Source organism: Manihot esculenta, chromosome 3, assembly GCF_001659605.2.
Source record: "Manihot esculenta cultivar AM560-2 chromosome 3, M.esculenta_v8, whole genome shotgun sequence".
NCBI lineage: Eukaryota > Viridiplantae > Streptophyta > Magnoliopsida > Malpighiales > Euphorbiaceae > Manihot > Manihot esculenta.
The window spans coordinates 10,253,071-10,270,426 of NC_035163.2; the positions used below are offsets into that span (position 1 = coordinate 10,253,071).

The 17,356-nt window shown below is 35.5% G+C and overlaps 1 protein-coding gene across 1 annotated transcript; it reads right to left on the minus strand.

Moving 5' to 3' along the window:
- Positions 1–374: 374 nt before the first annotated feature.
- LOC110610631 (leucine-rich repeat receptor-like serine/threonine-protein kinase BAM3) lies at positions 375–4,534 on the minus strand. The gene is made up of 2 exons (XM_021750651.2): positions 1,752–4,534; positions 375–896 (listed from the first exon to the last, which is right to left on the minus strand). Exons 1-2 carry the CDS (start codon positions 4,372–4,374, stop codon positions 559–561), a joined length of 2,961 nt encoding a protein of 986 aa, XP_021606343.2. The 5' UTR covers positions 4,375–4,534; the 3' UTR covers positions 375–558.
- Between the last annotated feature and the right edge of the window lie 12,822 nt (positions 4,535–17,356).

The window sequence follows — 17,356 nt, forward strand, 5'->3', positions numbered from 1 at the left end:
ATAAATTTTTTATTTTTTTACACTTTATTTTTAGTATTTTAAAATTTAATTAAAATATTTTAATTTTAATATGATTTAATTTCTCTATGTTATTGAAAATAACATATTATTATCACTAATCGATTCGGTTTGATTTTTTTAATTTTTTTATTAAAATCAAACCAAACCAAAATAACTGAAATTTTTTAAATTAAAAATCAAATCAAAATAAATAAAAAACCGAATCAAATTTTCAAATTAATTCGAATCGATCGATTTTTTCGGTTTGAACTGAATACTGCGAACCCTAAATAGCACTTCTTTTCCTTCCATATGCTTGAAAAAACGACCAAATACCCCACTCCCCTCAAATCTAATCCTCAGTCTCACTAAAAGCATAATAATCGACCAAATGTGCTTTTCGAACGGCTTTAGTACAATATAAACACAAACTATATATATATAATATTATTTATATATATATATATATATATATATATATATATTATAACGTGTCTTACAGATATTGATGTGGCTTCACGACTACTGCAATTGAGCATAGTGATCCCAGTCTTTCTCCTACTGCATGTTGGGTGCATTGGGTTGTTTAGCCTCTGCAAGCATTTGGACAACTTCTCTCATGGTTGGCCTCTCTATACTTTGTTCCTGAACACATAGCATAGCTACAAAGAACACCTGCATTGCTTCACTTAGTGCAACGTCAGTGAGTCTCTGATCCAAGATCTTAACCGCCATTTCTTTGATTGAGTTGGTTTGTATTTTAGTCCATTGAACAATGTCTAGCCCTTCTTCTCCAAAATCACCAACTGGCCTTCTTCCTGTGATTAACTCAAGCAGTACCACTCCAAAGCTGTACACATCGCTCTTCTCGTCCACTTTCAAGGTGTATGCATACTCTGGGACAAGATATTACAGAAAAAAATATCAAAGCCTTATGATAATAATTATAATAATAATTAATAATAAAATATCATATAGGCAACCAATGCATACGCGGACAAAGATGGGTTTTCAACACATCTCCCAAGGTCAAGTGACCAACAACTACGTGCAAAAAGCAAAAGCTAACTATGCTTTGTGTCTGTATTCCATACCCATAAGTTTTTTCCTTCATCGTCCTAGGGCTCTGGGAAAGTGAAGATTAGATCCCAAACAGGATTCTCAAGATGGTATGCTTGGAATTTTTGTGGACTTTTTTATTGCTGTGTTCATGGGTTTGGGTAAAAAAGAATGCTTGTGATTGGTGTCAATGAGTGCAAGGCCTTATGGTTATCAAGACATGCATAAAAAGCTCACACCCATGGTAAGATTGTGTGACAAAGCTTAAAGAAAAAGCAAAAGAAAGCGCATATATTTATATATATTTGTTCTTCCTTTGTGCTAGTGGAGCCTTTACCATTCTTTTTAAGTCCACATGATTCTTGCAATGCATGCTACTTTGTTCCTAGCTAGCTATTGTAAATTAACAAGAAAAGAAAGATTTGTTCAGCTTTTTTTTAAGAAACATTTTTTCCACTAAAAACACAGAAACGAATAAGACAAATAACGTTTTCTTTTTTAAAAATCAATTATTAAATTGGCGACTTAATAATTACACTAAGTCAAAGCAAATGAGAAATACTTTTTATTAGTGACACAATCAAGCATGTACGTCTCCAAAGGCCCGAAAAGGGGCCCTCTTGAATTTGAAGTGAATGCAATTGTTTAGTATTGATGTTAGAATCTAATTTGGAAGGGATTTAATTAATTACCTGGAGCAATATAACCATAGGAGCCAGCAATTGCAGACATGCATTCCGATGTTCCAGTGTCTTGCAAGAACTTGGCAAGTCCGAAATCAGCTACATGAGCTTCAAAATCTGAGTTAATTAAAATGTTATTGGACTTAACATCTCTGTGGATAATTAGAGGGGAACAATCATGATGCAAGTAGCATAGTCCTTTTGCAGCTCCAATGGCGATTTTCAACCTGGTATCCCACCTGAGATACCCTCCTCTCTTCCCATGCAGAACTTCACCTAAGCTTCCATGTGACATGCACTCATAGATTAGTAGATTTGTCTCTTTATTGGAACAGAATCCCAGCAACCTCACAATGTTTCTGTGTCTGATTCTGCCCAATGTTTGTATTTCTGCTGAGAGGCCATTGTCATGAGAACACCCTTTGCTTATTCCCAGCAACTTCTTCACTGCAACTTGTTCCCCATTTGGCATTACCCCTCTATAAACAATCCCAGCTCCACCTCTACCTATAATGTTGTTTTCCTTGACACATTCTAGTATGTCTTCGCATCCAAATTCCAGCTTTTGGAATGCTGTGAGCTTCCAGCTTTCCGAGTTTGTTCGTACTTTTCGAGTCTTGATAACTGCCAAAATAGCAAATACCAGCGAGCATGCTAATAGTCCTAGAGCAAATAGAAGCTTGAATTTTCCAGGGACCTGTGCCCTGGAATTGTTTTGGTCATGGAATTGCAATGAAAAGATGGAGGAATTGTTACAAGGAATCAAATAATACCCACACAGGTAAGGATTACCAGAAAAGGATGAGGAGTTGAAGAATGGATACTGTCCAAATTCAGGTATAAAACCAGAGAAGTTATTGTGGGAGAAATCCGCAGAGGTTAGGCTTTTCATGGACCCAATTTCCTTAGGAAGACTCTGGTTCAAGTGGTTCCAGGAGATATTGAAATAGTTCAATATGTGAATTTGAGTGATCTCAACTGGGATTGGGCCTGAGAGTTGGTTTTGGCTCAAATCCAAAGAAGTTAACATTTGACAATTCCCAATCTCAGGGGGAATATTGCCTGAGAAGTTGTTTCTGCTCATATCCAAAGTGAGGACATTTTTCAATCGACCTATTTCAGGTGGAATTTCCCCCGTAAATTGGTTTCCATTCAGGAGAAGAATCTGAAGGCTAGAGTAATTTCCTATAGATGCAGGAAGAGACCCAGATAAACGATTATTTGAAATATTCAGCTGCTTAAGTTTTGAGGATATCTTACTGGTTTGCTCTAGAACTCGTCCACTGAGATAATTGTTGTGCAACTCCATGAGTGACAGCTCAGGCAAGTAAAGAAAACCACTTGGAATTGATCCTGCCAGATAATTCTGCCCCAATCTAACTCTTGTTAGCGTGTCGCAATGGCCAAGATCATCAGGCAGAGGTCCGAATAGAAAGTTGATGCGCAAAATGAGAATCTTTAGTTTCCTCCCTAAGCAGAGTGATCTGGGGACCAATCCAGTGAGCTTATTGCTTGAGAGGTCGAGTTCAATTAATCTGCCGTTTTCTCCAAGCTTTTCAGGAATAGCTCCTGTCAAATTATTGCGCCACAGCTTCAGGACTTCCAATTTTGGTAGCTCCGCGATGAAACCTGGGATCTCTCCATGTAGCTTGTTTAGGAATAGGTTCAGTAGAGTGAGTTCTTGAAGCCCAGAAAACTCGGGTGGTATATCTCCTGTTAGAAAATTGTTTGAAAGATCCATAGATTTGATGCTGCTCAAATTTCCCAGCTCGCGGGGTATCGAACCAGAGAGTTCATTTGTTTGCAAGAAAAGAGTGTCTAACTTGTTAAGGTTTCCCAACTCTGGAGGTAATGGACCCTCCAAGCTGCAATTTGCAAGGTCTAGGTGAATCAGATTGATTAACTTACCCAACTCAGGTGGTATTCCACCATCAAATTCATTGAAATAGCCCAAGTAGAGCCGCTCAAGATTAGTAAGATTACCAAGCTCGCCAGGTAAAAAACCACGCAAATCATTTCCCTTCACTGACAGATAATTCAGCTGCACCATACTCCCATAGCTCGCAGGGATAGTCCCAGTAAAGTAATTCCCACCTAAATCCAAGTGCTTTAGCTTGGTAAGTTGAGTGACACCTAGTGGCAATGAAGCATTGAAGTCGTTGTCATAAACATCCAGAACTTGAAGCCCTTTCAACTGAGAGAAGTCCCAGTCCAGCTCCCCACTAAATTGATTATCAGACACATTCAGGAATTGAAGCCTCGAAAGCATGTGAATATCTCGAGGGAACTCGCCAGAGATGCTGTTTCCAGGGAGAGAAAGATTGACAAGACTACGAAGGTCAGTGATGACAGGTGACAAAGAGCCAGAGATGTTGAAATTGGATATATCCAAAGAAACTACTGATCTGTTCATTACGTCGCAACGGATGCCAGCCCAAGAACAGAGAAGCAAGTAGTTTTTCATATCCCAGGAATTGAGCGAAGGATCATAAGATTCAAAACTTTGTTTAACTGAAACAAGGATTGAAGCTTGCCTCATAAGGTGGAGATTATGTGACGAAAGTGAATGAGAAGAACTAAGAATCAAAACAACTAGACAAAAGAAGAAGGCAAACTTCACACCAGCAGCCATGAAATGGATTTAACAAAGAAATGGGTTGTAAACCCAATCTGTTTTATCAAGAATAAACGAAATCAACGACCATTTCATAGCTTATACTGAGAAGTGAGACAGAGAGAAGTCTATTGAATCTTAAAAGACAAAGTTAAAATTGAATATGAACAGCTTCCAAGAGTTACCATCTTTTGCTTTTAGAAAAGAAAAGCAAAAAAGCATAAAGATGCCTAACAGCAGACCGTTTCTTCCACTATTACATGAATCTTCCGTTGCTTTTGAAGCCCAAATTAATTACATACATACCCTTTTTGCTTTATTATTTATAATGGAATCCATCAATTTCATGAGCAAGAGAAACCCAGTAGTAGGTGAATCTTCATCAGACAATTAACAGGATTTTGAATAACATCATGGCAGGGTAAATTATTACTATTTAGTTTGTTTTCTTAATTATTTCATTAAAATATTATTATATTTTGTAAAATTAAATTTTTTAAATAGTCCATCAAATAAAATGTACATAATCAATTTATTTTAATTTTAATAAAAAAACTAAAATAACTAAAATTATAGAGATTAAATAATATTTATAGTTAAAATTATTGGAATTAACAATATAAATGTTAGAGAAAATTACTATCAATAGTTAAATTTTTAAGAAATTCACTTATCAATCTGATTTTAAAATCACCAAATTAAAGTATTTTATAAAATTAAACACTTTAATTTTTTATTAAAGAAACCATTAACCATCTTAAATATTCATATTATTTTGATATGAAGCAATTAGTTTTAGACTTTACGCCAGATTCAGACCGAACCTAATTTTTACTGTCGACGTTCGATAGAGACCCACGATAACTTTTCGGAAAGATAATTTCGAAATGCACGATTTTAAAAAATGTGACGAGAGCTGAAGGCTTGTCACAAAATTCGATATAGAAATTCCATCGTTTAGGGTCAATTTTGCATTTTAATTATTTTTTTTAAACATTTTAAATATTTTCGTAATTTTGCATATTAAAATTTTATTTCTATTATAAATAGTCTCATTTGGCTATTAAAAACACACTTTTCAATCTTCGACAAATTTCAATAACACTTTTAGTCTTTTAATTTATCTTTTCTCTTATTTCGTCTTAGTCAGACGATATTAGTTAAAACTCCTGACGGAGTCTAAATATTCCTTTATCATATTTAGTTTCTGTAGTTTAAAATATATATATTACTTAATTTAAATATTTATATTAATTATTTAATTTCTCTAATGTTGATTAAAACAAATTAATTAATTATTAATTTAATAAAAGTATTAAATAGTTTGATTTTATAAAATATAAAAATTATTTAATTAATTTTAAAATATGAACAAACTAATGAATTTTCATAAAATTCAGAGACTTGATAATATTTTTTTTCTAAATAATAAAGGCAAAAAAAATAACTAAAAGAATTTAATTCACAAAATAAAAATATTTTAATCGATTAATACGGATTTAACAACTAAGTAAGTATTTTTATAAAGCGCATTTCATTGTAATTTACCCGTGTAAGAAAATGAATATTGCATTATTTTGGCTTTGACTTGAAGGTGGTATTTCAAAATTTTATATACTAAAAGCTGTGAAATAATTAGTTAAAAAAAATTAAAATAAATTTATTAATACTCTTTTTATTTTATAATTTTTATCTATATTTTTTTATTATTTTAAAATTATTATTTATTTTTTAATAATAATAATACGACTATTATAATTTTATTTTATTTTTAAAAATTTTTTAAAAATATTAATAAAATTAGCGCCATCATTTTGACTTTTTTAGTTAAAAGGTTATATATCTGGATAAATTTTTATAAATTAATGCACGCAGATTTAAATAATTTTCATTACCTATTAAATTTTATTAAAATTTATGACTAATTATATGATTTTTTAAATTCGCAATAACTTTATTTCATTCCTAATAATATAAAATAATTAATATATATGTAATTGTAAAATTTATTTATTAAAAAATAATACAATCTTTTAGTAAATTAAATTAAATTAGTTCATTAAATTATAAAATAAAAATATAATAAATATTTGTACACAAGCAAATTACTTTATTGTAACTTTTGAAACTCTATGTAAAAATTATAACACACTTAAATTAGTGTACAAGTAAGAAAAGATTTTAATATTTAGCCTTTAAAAACTCTCATCTAGAGTATTTTAATTCTGTAGATAATATACCCATTTGAACTGCAAAATCCTTAATATAATTTTTATAAATGCATTTAATTATATTATAAACTAATGATATAAATAATAATTTTAGTGTAATATAAAAAATATGGATTAATGTCCATATTAAGAATATATATATTGTTTCGATTTATTTTTTTTTTCATTGGTATCGGAGCCCTAATATTTATTTTTATAGTCTTTTATATGTGTAATATATTAAAATTTTTTATTGAATTAAAATTATTTAAAAAAATCCAAATTTTTGATAACTTGATCAGCCTCTATATCTCTTTATATTTGTGTTATTAAAAAGAAGAAATATTAAAAAGAAGAAATGTTAATCTTTTTAACGGGAGATATGACTCCAAAGTTGAGAAAATGTCTACCCTTAAAGAAAACTCATATAAAAAAATTCCTAATAGAAATTTTCTTAAATAACGTCTACCAGTGGAAAAATTATTGAAAAGTGGTAGAAAAAGTTATAAAAATTAAATGAAAGATGAGCATGATGCGTGATAATAATTATTGTCTTTAAGGATAATTCACTGACAGTTGCGTACCATTCAGGATTCAATAAGCCTTCTGAATTACAAGTAATCTAGGAGTAAGAACAGCAGCAATTATTAATTACCCAAAAATAGAAAAGAAGCGATAGAGAGAAAGAGAAGTATTTATTTTTTATATGATCCTAATAACGTAAATGCACTGCTATTTATAGTACGTTATTCAAATCCGCAATATGAGCTAAAAATATGGTTCAGTTAAGATAAAAATTAAGATATTCACAATATCAACTAAAAATATGGTTCAGTTAGGATAAATATTAAAATAACTTAAAGTGGAAAAAATCTTTTTAACCAACTTAAAATTTGTGACTTATTTCAAAATATTTTGAATTATTTATGATTCTTTTGAAATAATTTATTAAATATCCAACAATCCCCCACTTATTTCAAAAGAATTGGAACATAAATTTAAGTAAAATATTTTCTAGGTATAGTACAATGTATTAATTTTGTTGTCTTTTAGACTATGAACCAAAATTTGATTAAGTGAAAGATAATTTACTGAATATTTGGTGAAGTTTAAATTTTTATGAAACAAACAATTCTTAGTGTAAATTAAACTTTTCACCAATCACAATATACTTTCACAATTCTGCTGTTTGACGCAGTGTTGTGCTAATAAGCCATGCACATGTCTGGAAGTTCATGAGAGCTCTAGAAATTTGCTTTCAATCTTATAGGAGCGGCTCCACTCCACTCTCATATAGGTCATTCCATCAAGTGTATACTGCAGCTTATACACCACCTATAAAGGATATGAAAATAATTAAGAGTTTTAACTCAATCTTACTTTCTTTGCAGTTTTAGCACTAACACCACAAGTAGGACTTTATAAAGTGCTTAATGTAAATCAACTAATGATTTGTTATTGTAACAGCCCGAAAATCCGGACCGCTACCGGCGCTAGGATCCAGATCGGCATAAGGCCGCCGGGACCCGTAGCAAGCCTAACATAACCTGTAAACATGTTTAATCCCATACATGATCAACCATATACATAAAAAGATAAAACTTTCCTTCATACATACTGTCATCAACTAACTCAACCTGTGCATACTCTGTACATATACATAACATAGTCCCTCTGTGGGATCTCATCAAGCCTCAAAGGCAAAACAACCTGTGTTGAGTTAGTTTACATAAACATCATAACATAAGATCATGTACATACAAAAGGGATTAACAATATACTACGGTCAAGCACAACTCTATCCTCAATAACCTCATTACATAACATACTGAATATTTTTACATTTCATCATAATACAATTGTCATGTCCACAATCTAACTATTACATACATATGACTTTTTCTCTTCTTGTCTTCTCTATCTATCCCGTACCTGCAAGCCTGGGGGTTAGGGGAGAGGGGTGAGCTAGATGCCCAGTGAGTAGAACTATAAAAAGAATATTTAAAACATGGTGTTATGAAATGCGTCACTGCACAAACAGATCACACCACGGATGGACTGATTCAAAAATCCTCAGCTCCATGCCCGGCCCTATTATGGGCACCACAGGACTTCGTATTGCCCGGCCCTATTATGGGCACCACAGGACTTCGTATCTCGGAGCTATTGCCCGACCCTATTATGGGCACCACAGGACTTCGTATTCAGAGGCTAATGAATCATCCTAATGTCCATCCACTATCATCTATCACAACAATGCAATGCGGCATATTCGTGAATTCTAATGCAAACATCCTATAGTATAATCATGATGCATGAAGCATGATAAAAACATTTAATTTCTTAATTTAAAAGATTAAGTTTAGTTCCACTCACCTCTGGCTGACTCTGACAAACTCTGTAGCAGCTGGCTCACTGCTGGGGTCCTTGGTTCCTCGGGTCCGAACCTACACAGGTGGACTCCAATGAGGGACCAAACATACAGAAACATAACTCTAATGTATCCCCCAAAACCCCCCTAAAATATTATGAAAACATCACATGAAAATATGCATGAAATGGCTGAACAGGGCACTTTCGGCGGCACCTTCGACGGCCGAAAGTCCCAGACAGAGACGAAACTCAGGTAGGTTCGGCGGCACCTTCGGCGGCCGAAAGTGCCAGACAGAGACGAAAGTCTCTGTTCGGGGGCAACTTCGGCAGCCGAAAGGCCTGCCTCCCCAGCCATGTTCGGCGGCCGAAAGTACCTTCGGCTGCCGAACCTGGTTTCTGCCAAAGGGCAGAAACTTGGCTCCCTTTGCACATTTCGCCTCCAAACCTTCCAAACATGCATATTTTTCAACCAAAGCATGCATACAAGTTCCTAGGGGCCTCAAACATGCATATACCCCATCTACAACACTTCAATCACACACAATCAAGCTACATTGTTCAAAATCACAACATACACCCATAAACCTAACCATGAACTAAACATGCATTCTACCCCATAGATCTTACTCAAAGCTTGTTTAAAACATAAAAAGAGTTCAAGATCGACCCTTACCTCTTGAAGAAACGAGAGGAAAACGACCTTGACTCGAAGATGGGAGGATTTAGCTCCTTGAACCTCAAAGTTCCAAAACGTGCTTAAAACTTGTAAATCTTCAAAACAAATGTTATAAACTTGTAAAAATCATGGAAAAAGGAAGGAAAATCTCAAGATTGAGCAAAGATGGCGGAGAGCTCACCTTGGCCGAAATGGGGAGAAAAAGCTCGCCCGTTTTCGGCTAAGGGACCCTTTTATAGTGGCTGGCCAGGCCACGTTCGGGGGCCGAATGTGCCTCCGCATCCATGCAATGTTCGGCGGCCGAACATAAGGTTCGGCGGCCGAACCTGCACTTCCCTCACTCATGCTTTTGGGGGCCTAACGTGCCTCCAAACGCATACATGTTCGGCGGCCGAACTTGACTTTCGGCGGCCGAACCTGGGTTTTCCTCCAAGGACTTTTCATGCAAAAACTCATTTAGTTTCATACTTAAAATCATAAAACACATTAAAACATTTTTATAAAACATGCTTTTTACCCTTCTAGAGGTTTCCGACATCCAAATTCCACCGGACGGTAGGAATTCCGATACCGGAGTCTAGCCGGGTGTTACATTTTTTATGTAACAGCCCGGCCCCGTACGACCGGCCCTGTTACCGCTCACAGCCCGTGACCTTCCTCTGGGCCCAGCCACTGTGAGCAGCTCTTAACATCCCTTCACCCTCACGGGTTCCAGGCAGGATTTGTCCCTCGGGGGAGCCATTACGGCCCGCCCTAGCCCGAGTGGATTTGGCCCAATTCCTTCCTCTGGGAATTAGGTCGCCTCCCCCACTGCTCGAACCCTTGACCTCCCACTTTAAGGGAATAGTCTGGTGAGAGTGAGTATCAATTGGAACCCGTGAGGGTGAAGGGATGTTAAGAGCTGCTCACAGTGGCTGGGCCCAGAGGAAGGTCACGGGCTGTGAGCGGTAACAGGGCCGGTCGTACGGGGCCGGGCTGTTACATAAAAAGGCGCCTTTTTATGTAACAGCCCGGACGTGATCCCCGGCACTGTTACCGTTCACACCCAGGGCTATCCCTTGCCTGGCCTCTTGCCACCTCGGGCTTTCCACTGGCGTATGAACAGCTCTTAACATCCCTTCACCCTCACGGGTTCCGGGCAGGATTTGTCCCCTTGGGTTCTCGCATCGCATCCTTCCCCAAGTGGATTTGGCCCAAATTTCCCTTTGTTTCATGCAAAAACTCATTTAGTTTCATACTTAAAATCATAAAACACATTAAAACATTTTTATAAAACATGCTTTTTACCCTTCTAGAGGTTTCCGACATCCAAATTCCACCGGACGGTAGGAATTCCGATACCGGAGTCTAGCCGGGTGTTACAGTTATTACCCATATGAACCTATTTCATGGGATCGCCAATCATATAGGTTGGGTTACCATCATTGTTGATTTCCTCCAACAGGCTGTAGTCCCATACCTCTTGATGTTTCGTTTATTAATTTCTTTCCCAAGAGTTTAGTTAGAGAATCGGCCAAATTCACTTCTGACTTCACATAATCAATAGATATAACTTCATCTTTTAGCAGCTGCTTTACCACATTATGTCTTAACCGAATGTGTCTATTTTTACCATTAAAGGTTTTATTTTTTTGCAATGGCTATTGCAACTTGGCAATCACAATGAATAGACACAGAAGGTGTTGGTTTCATTCCTAATGGAATGCCTGCCAAGAAGTTTCTCAACCACTCGGCCTCATTACCAGTCAAAACTAGAGCAATAAAATCTGATTCCATGGTTGATCTAGCAATAACAGTTTGTTTTGCTGATTTCCATGATATTGCTCCACCACCTAGAGTGAAAATATAACCATTAGTGCATTTGATCTTATCTGAATCTGAAATCTAATTTGCATCGTTATACCCTTCTAGCACAGCGGGAAATCCACTATATAGAATATCATAATTTATGGTACCTCTCAAACATTTCATTAAATGTACCAAAGCATTCCAATGATCATAGTTAGGACTTTGAGTGTACCTACTCAGTCTACACACTGCGTAAGCTATATCTGGTCGAGTAAAATTCATCAAATGAATTAAACTTCCAATAATTTGAGCATATTTAGACTGGGATACAATGTAACGACCCGAAAACCGGACCGCTACCGGCGCTAGGATTCAGATCGACTTAAGGTCGCCGGAACCTGTAGCAAGCCTACAATGCATCCTGTACAACTGGTATAATCCCATACATGATCAAACATTCCATAAAAACTTTAAAACATTTGCTATACCAAGCTTGACTTGAACATACAGCATGCTATAAACATATAACCCACACTAGAGCCCTCATCAAATGCCCTAGTGTGGTCAACATTACATATGCCAAGCCTAGTTTCTCATATGACATCATTAAAAACATAACATACTGATCATGTATAAGAAAGGATTAACCAAACCTTAGGGCCAAGCACAATACTAATCCATAAACATAACTCCACTTTACGTTACATTACATTATATTATCTTAAAATACATTATATCAATTTACATCACATGTCCACTACTATTCTATTACATAGGCATAACCTTTACCCTTGACGTCTTTCTAGACTACCTCTGACCTGCAAACTTGGGGGGTTAGGGGAGAGGAGTGAGCTAGAAAGCCTAGTGAGCGGAACAGGGAAAACAGTTTAATAAATCATATACTATCATGGAATGCGTCACAGCATAAACATTTCACATCACGGATGGACATGACCCAAAATATCATAACATCATGGTGCCCGGCCCTCGGAGGGGCTCCTCAAGACTTCATTAACATATTATAACATCTCAGATCAGACTTGGACTATTGGGTCTCCTCTGGTCCATCCACACCAACAACATAATATGCAATGCATCATCTTCGTGAAATCTAATGCAAACAGCCTAATACATATACATGGCAATCATGATGCATGAATATGCTAAAACATTTGATTAGTTAGTTCTACTCACCTCTGGCAGACGCTGGACTGACTCTGTAATAGCTAACACTGCTGGCCTCCTCAGTTCCTCGGGTCCGATCCTACACAGGTGGACTCAAATGAGAGACCAAACACACTCTAACAAGACTCTAAACAACTCCCCAAAAACCCCCTAAAACATCACCAAAGCATGCATAAGAAACAATCAAGAAAGGGCTGGACAGGGTACTTTCGGCGGCACCTTCGGCGGCCGAAAGTCCTTTCAGAGCCGAAAGCCATGCATCTTCGGCGGTAGGTTCGGTGGCTGAAGCCTCTCACAGATCCGAAAGTCCTAGCCTTCGGGGCACGTTAGGCGGCCAAAGGCTGCCTCCCATGCAGGTTCGGCGGCCGAACATGCCTTCGGCAGCCGAACCTGGTTCCCTCCGAACGGCAGGTCTGAATCTGTCACAAGCAAAACCAACCCCAAAACAACCCAAAACCTCACATGCTCTCTCCCAAACATGCATACACACTCCCACATGCATATAGGGGCATAAACTAGCTTAAACCCCAACACAACATCACATAAATATACATTGGGCATAAAACCCACAAAAACCCTAACATGCACATCTACCCACATACAAACATTAAAACTTCTTAAAGCTTCATTAAAATATAAGGAAGGCAAGGATCTACACTTACCTCTTGAAGATCGAGGGTTGGTGCGATCCGAACGTGGAGATGTGGAGGACAAGAGCTCCGAAGGTCTCCAAGTTCCAAGACTTTAATCTAAGCTTAAAACTCTTCAAAACAACGATAAAACTCATAAAAATCTTGGGAGGTTGAAGGAAAAACATGAAATCAACCAAAGGAGGGCATGAACTCACCTTAGCTCGAGAATGGGGAGAAAACTCGCCCATTTTCGGTCTGGGGGCCTTTTATAGGTGGCCGGTCAACCACCTTCGGCGGCCAAAGCTGCTCCCTCAACTCCACCACGTTCGGCAGCCGAACATGGGGTTCGGTGGCAGCGAAAGGAAGCCACCTTCGGCAACCGAACCTGGCATTCCCCCTCCTTGGTCTTTTCTTTTCAAAACTCAAATTTTCTTAATCAAAACAATAAAAACATGTGAAGACATTTTGGAAAACCTTTGTTTTACCCTTCTAGAAAACTCCGACATCTTAGCATTTCGGATTCCAACGGAGATTCCGTCGGAAAGTAGGGATTCCGATGCCGGGGTCTAGCCGGGTATTACATACAACATCTTCAACATTTTTCTTTAACTGACTATTAGCATCAAATGGAGTGTTTACAAGTTTCACATCAAAATTCTCAAATTTCTTTAGAAGTTTTTCAACATAATGTTCTTGAGTCAACATTAACCCATGATCATTTCGTACAATTTTCACACCCAAAATTACTTTAGCTTCTCCCATGTCTTTCATTTCAAATTTAGAAGATAAAAATTGTTTTGTTTCTTGAACTATATCAAGACATGAACCAAAAATGAGTATATCATCCACATATAAGCGTATAATTACACCATCATTTCCAATAAGTTTTGTATAAACACATTTATCAATCTCAATAGAAGAAAAACCATTACTTAACAAAACTTGGTTAAATTTTTCAAGCTACTGTTTTAATACTTGTTTTAAACCATATAAAGACTTAAGCAAATTACAAACTTTATTTTCGTGACCTAAAACAACACAACCTTCTGGTTGTACCATGTAAATCTCTTCTTCCAAATCACCACTTAAAAATGACGTTTTTACATCCATCTTATGGATATAAAGTTTGTAAATAGAAGCTAAAGCAATTAAAATTCTAATTGAAAAAATTCTAGTAACAGGAGCATAAGTATCAAAATAGTCAATGTTTTATTTTTGAGTAAAACATTTTGCAACAAGTCTAGCTTTGTATTTATCAATTGAACCATCAAGATTTAATTTCTTTTTGAAAATCCATTTGCAACCAATTAGTTTTGCTCCATGTGGTAGATCAACAAGTTTCCAAGTATTATTTTGTAAAATAGAATCAATTTCAACTTTAATAGCTTCTTTCCAAAATAATGCATTAGAAGAAGAAATTATATCCGAAAAAGTTAAAGGATCATATTCCGAAAGATAAGCATAAAAATCATTTCCAAATGATTTTTCTTTCCTTGGTCTTTTTTATCTTCTTAACTCTTCAACTTCACTTTCATTTATATTTTCACTAACAGATGCATTAGAAACAACTTTATTTATCAGAGGAAAAATATTTTCAAAAAATTTAGCATTTTTAGTTTCAATAATAGTGTTACAATCCAAAACATCACTTTTGAGCACAAGAAATCTATATACAGCACTACAATTAGCATAACCAATAAATAAACAATCAAAAGTTTTTGCACCAATTTTTCTTTTCTTTGGTTCAGGAAGCATAATTTTGGCTAAACACCCCTATAATTTTAAATATTTTAAGTTAGGAGGATAACCCTTCCATAATTCATAACGCGTAATACCAGTTTTTTTATAAGGAATTATATTTTGTAAGTGACATGCAGATAAAATGGTTTTGCCCTATAGATTATCTGGTGCATTAGAACTAACAAGTAAACAATTCATCATTTCTTTTAAATTTCTATTTTTTCTTTCTACTATCTCATTTGATTCAGGTGAATATGGTGGGGTAATTTCGTGGATTATGCCATATTTTTTCACAATAATCATTAAGCAAGACATATTCACCTCCTCTATCTGATCTAATTCTTTCTTTTAATTATTCTATTTAATTGATTTTCTACTTCATTTTTATATGCAAGAAACATGTCAAAGGCTTCATCTTTATTTCTTAATAAATATACTTTAGTATATCTAGAAAAATCATCAATAAAAGTTACATAGTATCTTTTTTCACCTCTAGTCATAGTTTGTTTTAAATCTTCTAAGTCAGTATGAATTAAATTTAATAATTCAGTTTCTCTAAAAATAGAAGCACAAGTTTTCTTTGTTTGTTTTGATTCAGCACATACTTCACATTTATCTAAGCATGAATAATTAATATTAGATATAAGTCCAATTGCATGCATCTTCTTAATATAAGGTAAATTTACATGACCATCCTATCATGCCATAATTTAAAAGAATCAATCAAGTAAGTAGAAGAATCAACATTTTCATCTTTAACAATCTTGGAAACATTCAATACAAACAATCCATATTACAATATCTCTTACCTACAAACACATTATTTTTAGTTATAACTACTTGGTCAAATTCAAATGCAACTTTCACTCCATTTTTACCAAGCAGAGCAACAAAAATAAGATTAGTTCAAATTTCAGGGACATGTAGCACCCCATTCAGTTTCAAAAATTTGTCAGATGTGAGACGAAGAAGCACTTTGCCTTTTCCAAGAACTTGTGTAGTCCTTGAGTCACCAAGAAACACAGAATCTTCTCCTCACTAGCTTGAGTGTAGGATGAAAAAAGCACTTCTATTTGCACAGATGTGCCTCGTAGCACCTGAGTCTATGACCCATTTATTCACATTAGCCACAAGATTGGCTTGAGAAATGACCGCAACAATTATGTCATCTGCTTCCACTAAATTTGCCTTTGGTTTAGCAGAATTGTCATTTCTCCCCATTCTTTTCCTGCATTGAGGTGCATGATAGCCTGGCTTGCCACACACAAAACAACTACCTTTTTTCTTAAAAGTAGGATTATTAATTTTTGGTTTATAATCATATTTCTTTTCATACCTTTTGTTTTGGTAGTGTGGCTTGTCTTTGATTAAGTTGATGTTGGCAACGATCTCTTTTCTTTTAACTTTCTTCATCTCTTTCTTGTTTGTATTTTCTATGATGATATGAGTGATAAGCTCAGAAAGGGACAACTGCTTATGTTTATGCTTGAGTTGCTGCTTGTAGTCGTTCCACGAAGTCGGTAATTTTTCACTTAGCAAACCAGCAACAAGCTCCTCTTGAAGTGTTATATTTTCTGATTTCAGGTCCTCAATCAATTTGTGGTATTCATTGATTTGTGCCTTTCTATCTTTATCATCCACCATCTCCCATTTGTAAAATTTGCTAATAGTAAATTTCTGTTTGCCAACATCCTCAGTAATATATTTGGCAATTATGGACTTTCATATTTATTTTGCTTTTTTATAAGAGCAATAAACATAAAAGATATCGTTATATGATGTGCTAATAATAGTGTACCTACATACCTATTAGCATGAACCCATAATTTCCATTGTTTGTTGGAAGTTTCTGCAGGTTTCGCATCGGTGAGAGCAAAAGCAACTCCATGCATATCAAGAACTGAAAATACACGTTCCTGCCAGCGTTTGAAATTGTCACCATTGAACTGTTCAATTTTGGAAACATCTGGGAATGGCTTGGACATTGTCATGGCAGGTTGCATCATAACAGCAGGAACACCACTTGGAATGCCAGTGGCAGAAGGATCAACAGGTCTAGTAATGGAAGTATTGTTAGGAGAAGTTATTTCAGCCATTATCCTTAAGATTGTTGAAAAGTGGTAGAAAAAGTTATAGAAATTAAATGAAAGATGAGCAGAATATTTGCTTGAGGAGTGATAATAATCACTGTCCTTAAGGATAATTCGCCGACGGTTGCGTATCCTCCAGGATTCAACAAGCCTTCTGAATTACAAGTAATCCAGGAGCAAGAACAACAGCAATTATTAATTACCCAGAAATGGAGAAGAAGTAATAGAGAGAAAGAGAAGTATTTGTTTTTTGTATGATTCTGAATAATGTAAATGCACTGCTATTTATAGTACTTAACGTTATTC